The sequence below is a fragment of the Eschrichtius robustus genome, chromosome 12 (genome assembly GCF_028021215.1).
Source record: "Eschrichtius robustus isolate mEscRob2 chromosome 12, mEscRob2.pri, whole genome shotgun sequence".
NCBI classification, from domain to species: Eukaryota; Metazoa; Chordata; class Mammalia; order Artiodactyla; family Eschrichtiidae; genus Eschrichtius; species Eschrichtius robustus.
This window is the reverse complement of record NC_090835.1, coordinates 104,550,546-104,559,764: the sequence shown is the minus strand read 5'-3', so window position 1 is coordinate 104,559,764 and position 9,219 is coordinate 104,550,546. Positions and strand designations below refer to the sequence as shown.

General features: G+C 55.6%; 1 protein-coding gene and 1 long non-coding RNA gene across 4 annotated transcripts; one reads left to right on the top strand and one right to left on the bottom strand.

Annotated features, from left to right (window-relative positions):
- Positions 1–218: 218 nt before the first annotated feature.
- NRN1 (neuritin 1) lies at positions 219–8,937 on the bottom strand. Of its 3 annotated transcripts, XR_011075759.1 has the most exons (4): positions 5,647–6,058; positions 4,396–4,540; positions 4,014–4,255; positions 1,293–1,381 (listed from the first exon to the last, which is right to left on the bottom strand). XR_011075759.1 is itself a non-coding variant. In XM_068559054.1 (3 exons), the coding sequence occupies exons 1-3, from the start codon at positions 8,750–8,752 to the stop codon at positions 1,153–1,155; spliced, it is 429 nt and encodes a 142-aa protein (XP_068415155.1). In that variant the 5' UTR covers positions 8,753–8,937; the 3' UTR covers positions 219–1,152. The 3 variants fall into 3 exon arrangements, 2 of the variants coding, with proteins under 2 accessions (XP_068415155.1, XP_068415154.1); XM_068559054.1 differs by lacking the exons at positions 4,014–4,255; positions 5,647–6,058 and adding an exon at positions 8,698–8,937 and having other exon boundaries at positions 219–1,381; XM_068559053.1 differs by lacking the exon at positions 4,014–4,255 and having other exon boundaries at positions 219–1,381; positions 5,647–6,043.
- LOC137773948 (uncharacterized) lies at positions 1,892–3,130 on the top strand. The gene is made up of 3 exons (XR_011075760.1): positions 1,892–2,090; positions 2,659–2,776; positions 2,948–3,130. It is a non-coding gene; the product is annotated as an uncharacterized lncRNA (long non-coding RNA).
- Positions 8,938–9,219: the final 282 nt, after the last annotated feature.

The following is a 9,219-nucleotide window of genomic DNA, read 5'->3' as shown; positions in this document are numbered from 1 at the left end:
GTTTACTTATTTAAAACGTAACCTCTTCTTTCTCTTAAGTAAACACAATTTCAGGGACAAGGTGTCCTGGTGGAGGAGGGTCTGCTTGAAGACGGTGGGTTAGCAGGTGGTTTGCGAACAGGTGAACTTATCACCTGGCATCCTGTGTCCCTTCAGGTAACCCCGAGAACTCGGCCAAGAAAGCAGGCTTGGGGCAGGAAACAGACGACACACCCCTGTTTCAAACAATAACTTTTATTTTATACTTCTCTATACTTTGTAGCAAATTTTTTTTTGCTGAATTTAATTTATAATAAACATTTTAAATTACATCTCTCTTTTTTTTTAAAATCAAGGCTCTTTTATGTCAAAATCTTTTTTTAACTATATTTTAGATTAACATTTAACATCCCCCCCCCACCCTTGTGATCTATACCATTGGATATTCAGGTATTACTGTATGTGTAACAGCTAAAACAAGAGGGAAAATCAAGGCAGTGGACTTGGAAAGATGCATCAACACGAGCAGGTAAAGCTTAACCTCTCAGTGATTTCAGCAGCGTTTTTTCTGGCAGCCTGTACCTCTAACCCGAGGTTTCTTCAACCCCTTTCCTCTCTCCCTCCTAGCCTTAAAACACAAGGCCAACAATCCGTCCTTTCACTTTTCTCGAGGAGAAATGTGCAGTGGAAATGATCAAAACAAGATACCGTGTTAGAAAGACGTGAGCGTGAATTATTCACGAGATGCTTCTCTCTTCAATTCATTCCCCTGGCCTTCTCCTCTCCTCTCTTTCCTATTAGGAGGAGCCCATAATTTGTCATGTATTAACATGATTAATATAGTAGGTGGCCCAGGGCCGTTCCTGAGATTCTTGTGCCAAAAAACAAAAATTAAAAAAATGGGGTGGGTTTGCCGTTTTGGGAAGACGGACTGAAGCTGAGGTCCGAGTTTGGCTGTGCTTGCTTGCTCACTGATCGGTAACATTTGGCAAATAAAACACAAGAAACTCAAACGAGATCAAGAAGAGAATCCGGATTTCCCACAATCCTATGTGAGTGTTGTCAGCATCACCGAGAATCACAACGTCCCCAAAGGACGAATGGACCTTCTTCTCGATTTCCGGGAGCATGGCGTGAGTGTGTGTGGGCGCGCGGGGGAAGCCGGCCCCGCGCTCAGAAGGAAAGCCAGGTCGCTAAAGCTGCCAAGAGAGACACCAGGAGTACGGGGAGCGCCGGGAGCAGGGACCCCGCCGCCCCGTTGCCGCTGCCGCAGAGTTCGAATAAGCTGCCTTGGATGTTGAGATTTTTGGATTCTTTTCTCAGTTTATCCCACATATCTTTCGCCCCTTCCTGGCAATCCGTAAGGGCTGTGACCGTGCAGCTGTGGAAATCCTCCCAGTATCTGGCGAGGAACAGAACAAAACAGAAGCAGGTTCACTTTGGGCGCGGGAAGGACCCCGGGCCTGCGCCCCGGGCAAACCTCCCGGCGGCGCCCCGCTCCGACCTCCTCTCCGCCGGCCCGGCGCCGGGCGGGGCCCGGTGGGCGCTCCCGGGACCTCCGCGCAGCCTGGATGCCGCTGACCAAGGTGGAGGCCGCCCCTTCCCTCTCTGGTTCCGCGGCCCGGCAGCCGGGCCGCGCCCGTTGCGCCGCGCTGGCGCCTCGGCCTGCGCAAACAGATTGCAGGGCCTCCGCGGGCAAAGCTAGGAAAACAGTGCTAAGCCTCGCAAGCTGCCGCCCATTAATGCCTCTTGGCTTGCAAGACGGGTTGCTTGCTGGGAGCACGGCCCTCCCCTCCGGGCTTCCCGCTGTCTCCTCCCCCCCGCCCTTCTGTCTCGCCTCCTCCCTCCCCACGCTGCCGCGCGCTCTCCCCTTGGCCTTCATTCTCCTCCGCTCCTCCTTTTGTCTCCCGCTCTCCCCTTTCCCCTTCTTTCCTCTCCCCTTCTTTGTCTTCCTCCTTTTCCCTCCCCTCGGTTTTCCTCTCTTCCCTTCCTCACTTCCTCCTCCTCCGCACTTGCTTCGGTCCTCCGTGGCCCCTCGCCTTGCTCTCCACGCTCCCCCGGCTCTGATTCGGTCCGGAGACTGCGGCCTGCCTCTCCCCTCCACGGGGTCGGTGAGTGCCAGCGCCCGGGCCCCCGGGGCTGGCTTCCCGGCCTCCTCCAGCCTCCTGAAACCCCAGAGCTCCGGCCCTGCCCTTCCCCCTCTCCCGAGGCTTTTTTGTGGCCCTGGACCTCCGCGGCCTTCGGGGTGTAGTGCCAGCCTACCCCAGGCCCGGACTCCTGGGCCGGCGCGGTGCCCGCCGCTGCCAGCCTTCGAAGGACCCCGCTCTCCGTCCTCCCTTCTCGCCTCTGCCCGGAACCCTGCGCCGTACTCAGCCACTCGCTCCTCCTGGGCTCGGCTCCGAGCCCCGCCCCACAACCTTCATCCAACTTGTGCCTTTTTTTTTTTTTTTATTGTCCCCCTTTCTTCTGAAAACCCAAAATAGATCTCGAGACTAAATATAATTCCAACCCGTCATCGATTCCTGGGGCGCTGTCTCCTTTCGGGGCTGGGTCAATCAGTGAGCCTCGGTAACTCTGGGCCGGCTCCCCCTTCGCCCGGGCCTTAGCGTCAGGCCACCAGGGAGGGCCCTCCACGAAATCTGGTTGTCATTTTCTCCCCTCTCTCCTTTCTCTCACTAGCCTGGACTGTAGGCACGATTTATCCTGGTTTCCACTCCCACCCCATCTTCTGGCTGACAGTCAAGTTATAAATGCTTGTTGGACTGCCTTGAGCGCTGGCTGTTTTCTAATGACCTCCGTGAGTCTCTGATTTATGAGGACTGGGGGGCCTGGGGCGCAGGGCTTCCAGGTTCCTCAATTTGTAATAAACACTGAGATTTAGAGAAACCAAGAGGCGGCAGGACAGCTTTCTGCATAATTACACCTCCCAAAGGATGTCTAAATCTCTCCTTTCCTTATGCATGCCCAGATGGGGACAGGGCCTTCCTGGAAGAGAGACATGGTGGAAGACGACAGAATCCAGGTGGCGCTGAGAAGAGGTGGGCTTCAGTGCCACCAACAGTGTGGGAGCCTTGACCCAGCTGTGGCCGCCACCTCTGAGAGGGGCCCACCTCATTTCCATTTTCCAGGACCAAAGTCCTGCTAAAAAATTAAAATAGCTTGGAATAACCAAGTTCTGGCAAATGATGGAGGATTTGAGAGCTGATCCGTATTTAACCTTTTGTCCATCGTTATAGGTACATTTCTTACCTATCATCAGACACTTAGGATTAACGTAGGTGAGTGTGCATCCCAGACCCAGCGTTTTGTCCCTTTCCTGATAGGAAAGTAGCAGCCTCTTAGCCGCTGTGACTTCTGGTGGACACCAGGGTATTTAAGACTGTGTGTAGCAAAATTAAGGATGGTGCAGAAAATGGTCACTCCAACCTATGGGAAACAAGGAACACCTTTTGCCTTGGCTTTATTGGAAGGGCCATTATGGGGGTGGGGAGGGTCACAACTATTTTTGAAAAATAAAGTAACAGTGTGTGTGCATGTGTATTGCAGAAGATGGGAGTATTTCTGAGGTCTGCAGCAGCTAAAATGCGGCTGGTCCACCACAGTAGGGCTCTGCTACCCTCATTTGCCAGTGGGAGCTGTGCTTTCCAGCCAAGCTCTGGAAAAACGCCACTGGGCCTGTCCATGAACTCCCTCCTGGCCTGGCCTGGGGACACCTTGCAGATGCAGGAGGGAGGGGGGAAGCAAGAAGGGTAACTACGCTAAAGCTCCGAATTGGCTACAAACTCCGCAGAGGTGATCACTGGACATTTGGGACGTGCTCCTCTTGGGCAAAGTCATTGGCACAAAACAAAATATTCTTTCAGTCTCTCTCCTAGAAAGAGGAAGAGGGATCCGCACTCCCTTGCTGCTCGCGAATTTTCTTGGCGGGCACCGGAGGGGAGTTTTATTAGAGGAAGTGGACAAAATAGGGGAGTGCCTTTCCTTTTAAGCAAACCAAGTAGAACTACCAAAAACGCCCCTCAAACCAAACCAACCGTTCTTTGGGAAGTGCTCATTCGCGCAGCAGGAAAGGGAGACGAAGACGGCCTCAAAGCGCAGCGAGGAACTTCCAGCTGCTCTCCAAACCCTCGTCCCCGGTTCCAGCGCGTGGACTGCGCGCGCCTCTGTGCGCGCGGGTCAGGCTGCGGAGGGTGGGACTGGGCCCGGCGGAAAGGATCATCCTCTGCCCATCCCAGGCCACAGGGTCCCCTTGGGCGGGGCAGGCCCCGGCAAAGGCCTGAGGGTGGGAGCCAGAAGGTGAGAAGGCGCGGATTCGCGCTGGTGCCAAATACTGACCGCCTGCGGGAGGCGGGGCGCCCTCCCACCTCCGCAGCGCCCCCCCGAACGGAAACCTCGAGGGCCAGAGAGGACACTTACGTGCACACGGTCTTGATGTTGGTCTTGTCATCCAGGCCCTGCGGGTAGTTGGCCATGCTGTCGCCCAGCTTGAGCAAACAGTCCGAAAAGCCCTTAAAGACTGCATCGCACTTGCCCGCTGCTCTCACGGCCTGCACCAGGTACGCTGCGGGGAGGAGGGGACACCGGTCAGCAGCACCGCGACCCCGCCCCGCAGCCCGACGGCCCGCCCGCCTGGGCCCAGCGGGCCTCACCCCGTCCAGCGGTGCCCACTAGCGCCCGGGCTCGGGGAGCGCCAGGTCCAAAGGTGAATGAACGGTTAGGCCCGAGAATGAGCGACCCGCACCCAACTGCGCGTCTCCTGCGGGTGGCCGGTGCGTGAGCGGCGTGGACAGGGGGAGGCGAGGCCATTCCTATTGTGCGACTCCCTCCCGCATCTGGCTCCGTATCTTTTTCTGTTTCCATCGCCCCCTCTTCTCACCTCCCCCGCCTCTTTTACTTCTCTCTTTCTCCTCACTCCCTCCTTCGTTTCCCAACGCTTCCCCAGCGAGCCCGTCAAGGCTCTCCAAGTGAGATCGTCCCTTTCTGAGGTGACGGAGGGGGTCCGAAAGCACAGCGCGGGGGCGAGGAAGGGGCTGGGAGGCGGCAGAGCGGGGGGCCGCGCAGCCGAACCGAGCGCCACGTCGGGCGAAAAAGCCTCGGGCTTGGCGGGCGCTCAGCAAACACTGCTGAATGAATAAATTAATAAAGTCGCTGGAGGCTACCAGCAGCCACCGACATGGATTGTTCCACTCTAAGAGCGACTGTCTACCATGCAGTGTGCGTTCCTCGTGAGGTCCTCGCCCCCCGCCCCCGAGAGACTGGGCGAGGGGACGAGTGGTCTGGGGCAGTCGCGGCCCGTCAGGGTCAGGATGTGTCTGAGCTAATGACCCCGGGTCACCTCCGCGGAGGCCAAATCCGTGAGCCCGGCCCCGTGCTTCCCTCCGCCTCTATCCGCGGCTCGGCTCCCCTGGAAAGACCGGCCACCACTCCCGCCAGCGGGGGAGGTGAGACCCTTCCTCGCCAGGCCCCAGCAGTGCGCCTGAGGGCCCAGGTGGCTGCCGCCAGGGGCTCTCGGCCTCCAGCTCCGGGCTCCCTCCAGAGCGGACCGGGATCGCAGTCGGGGCGGTGGGAGGAGGTGGAGGTGGAGGAGGTGGAGGTGGAGGAGGTGAAGGAGAAGGAGGAGGAGGTGGGGGGCGGGGAAGGAGGAGGAGGAAGAAACCCAGGCCGCACCGAGGTCCTCGCTCCTGGTCTCAGGTCGGCCAAACCCCGCGGCTCCAGGCGGCCGGCGCGCTGCCGTGGCCATTTCTCGCCTTCCCAAGGCCCACGAACCGGGCTAAAGATTCCGAGGCGAGCGGCCAAAAGCACCCGGGACGCCAGGAGGGCGCGCAAGAAGCGCAGATCTGCGCTGCTGGGCCGAGGGGAGGGGAGAGAAGGGGCGAATCTTCTCGGAATCGAAATCGGCCTCCAGTGCCCGGACCCTGAGCGCCGGGCCCTTCCCGGCAGCGTTCAGGGCGCCGCGGCGCGCGTGTGGGTGTCTCCGGGGAGGACCTCACCACCCCAAGCCGCCGGTGCCCAGAGCCGGGCCAGAAGCAGGCGAGGGGGAAGGTGACCGAAGCTGCAGAGGCCTCCGAGAGCGCACCGTTTGCAAATTGCTGCAGGAAGAGCTGGGCGGGCCTTGCGCTTTCTAATCCGGAACGGGAAGCTCTGGGGAAGGGACTCGACCTCGGCTCGGGCAGATACGTAAACCTTTACCAATCTCCCGGTCCCCCTACGAAACAGTAAGAGCCCTTGCGACTGCAAGTGTCAGCTAGAACACTGAATAAACGAATCTTTGTTCCAACAGAACGCGGTCCCGATGAAATCAATCCTGCGCGGCGCCCTCTATAATCCGTACCACAGATGCTGCCTTGCAGCGAGGAAACGAAATAAAATACAGTCCATCCTCCCTCCCGCCCCGGCACCCAGTCTCTCCTTACCCCTTACCTCCACCCCCAAGGCTCGGTGGTGAGAAAGTTGCCCCTAAGATGCATTGATACTATGTTAAAGGAGAATTGGGGTTCGCCGGGGTGGGGGGCGCGGGAAGCGCTCCTGTCGCGTTATCTTTCCAGGGGCTGCTGGAGGAGAAGACATGTCACAGCGCGCATGTGTGTGTGCGCGCGCGCGTGTAAAATAAGAAGTCGTGAAAATTTCTGGGTTTTTTTGCAACTGTGGCTCCGCGGTCTCTGGCTGGGGAGGCCGGGGGCTTGCGCGCGGGAAGTGTTTCGCTGGCTCACGCCTCCGGGCAGGGGGCAGCCGGCGCGACCCTGTCCGTCCTTCTTGAACCCTGGTTCAGCGAGGCTTGGGCGGGCGACCCAGGCTACTTCCCCGTTCTCTGCGGTGTCCGCGTCTTGTGCCTTTTCCTTCCGTTCATTCATTCGTTCGACCTCTCATTCATTCCAAACTTCCTCCCGCCTAGCCTTCATTTGCCTTCACCACCCCTCCACCTTCCCGTCCCTGCCCCACCCCCGCTTTTCTTGCCAAATGTCAGTGATTTGGGACAGTTCCCAGCCGGGAATTAATAAAGATCGAGGCTCTGGTGCGGGAAAGGGCAGACATTCGGGAACAAGTATGCTCCATTGCAATTCCACAGCCAACAAATGGTCATTTTCGGGCCGAGGTTACTGTGTTCCAAGCGTATTCCGCATACACAATCGCTGTCTTTTTTACCCCATCCGTAGTAAGGTTATTTCCTCCCGGGAAAGCAGATTACAATCCCTATATCAAAAAGAACTGCTGTCTCCTGCTCTCTAAAAATCTGCAGGCTAACTGCAAAAGCCACATCCAGTTATTTCCAAGATTTAAGGGATTTGCTGCAATCAGAAATGTTCTTTATTATTGCAGCTCTTTGCACTAATGTCAAAGATTCAAAACAGCCAGATTCAAAACAGCAAATCGTTTCTTAGGATTAAAGGCAACGCCAACATCCTGCATCCACACACTCTAAAGCCCCTACAATGTTCATGCAAAAAAATCAGATACTCAAAATCATGTCAAATGCATAAAAAAACCCACTGCAAAGAATCCATTTTAACGTGTAGATAACTCCAAAGCCTGTTTCCTCCACATTTCTCGTGAAGAAAAATGTTATGCATCTCATCTCTTGCCCCAAACCGATTCCCTAAAGCCCCTCCACCCCCCGCAATACTGCAAGGATTTGTCTGCAAAGAATGCTACAGTCTGAAGTGATAGGCACCAACAATTCCCTCATCTCCAGAAAACCCGTTTGAAGAGTTTCTATTTTTTCTCTTGTCCATTCTATTAATAATCTGCTTCACTTTCACTTTTAGGCCACATTAATTAATGCTCTGACCCGCATCAGGGAAGGGGGTTTTCTAGTGCTCCCTTCCATAATGCCTTCTTCATTTTGGATGAAAAAATGTGAACTTTTAAACAACGACAGTGTAACTAGGACTCAAGATTCCTTAACATAAAATGGGGACTATATAAACCCACCCATAATCAATCCCAAACAAACAAAAATAACAGGCACCCAACACGACATATTGCAAACACTTCTTAACCCCTTCTTATATAGAAAATACTGATGCCTATGTGGAAAGGAACAGGCAAATGAGCATAGAAAATTCTATCCACATATATTTAGCTGAACTCAAGCTCCTCAATGATAAGCATATTAAAAGATGTACTCTGGGGTTCCCTATCATTCTCAATTTGCCCCCCAGCCCGGTCTGCGTTGCCCGGTGTGAATGCTGCAGCTAGGATACTGGGGCTGGGGGGGGGGCGGTAGGATGACAAAGTTCTAAATGCTGCAGTCTGAACCCCAGAATATCTTTGCTTTCTGCACATAAACTTTCCAGTTGTAGCTGCCTAGGCATCTTGCCCCTGCATTCACCTTTTGACCCTTCAAAATAATACCTTGCAGTATCGCAGGGACCAGTGCATTTCCCCAGAGCGCACCAAACCTGGTGAACCCAAGAGAGGGGAGCAAACCCAAGGACGTGCGCTTTGGAAAAAGGGGGGAAAACCCCTCCAGAAAATGCCGGCTGCACACATTTCCCGGCGAACGTTTGGAATCTCTCCCCCTCCACCACCCCCCTTTTTTTTTTTTTTTTAGAAAAACCAACCCGGGACGCGCCAGTCCCTTGGAGCCTATGCTCCCACCCCTGGAGGTTTGCCGACTTCTCCGCACCCCCGGGCGGCCGCGGGCCAGTCGGTTCCTTTGGGCACCTCGGACCCGGCCGCCCGCCGCACCTCCGCGAGCCCGGCCCGCTGGCCACTTACCTATTTGTACCGCGAGGATCAGTGAAATATATCTGCCGTTCAACTTAAGTCCCATCCTACGTTTAGTCAAACCATTTGCGACCGCAGACCTTTAAATAGTTAGTTTAGAGAACGCGGGGGAAAGCTGAAAAATAGGCATTGCCAACAAGTTCCAGGAGCGACGGAGACTTTATGCACGGGGAAGGCAGAGGGAGGAGAGAAAGAGAGGGAGCGAGGAAGAGAGAGAGAGAGAGAGAGAGAGAGAGAGAGAGGCTGAGGGAGAGGGGGAAGTGCTGGGAATGGTTCACTCCATTAGGAGGGGCGGAGGAAGTACAGCCTCACGCCCACGAGCAGGCCTGACGTGGGGGATGACACGGAATGATTTTTTTTCAAAAAAAATAAAGCCACCTTGGTAGAGAATCGCCATTTATAGTCATCAGAAGCTCGAATTAATCAGTTATCGCCAATTAATGTGCGATCCGAACGAATTCTCGCCTCTCGGAGGTGACCACTTCCCCAGTCCCGCGGCCGCCCCCCCCCCCC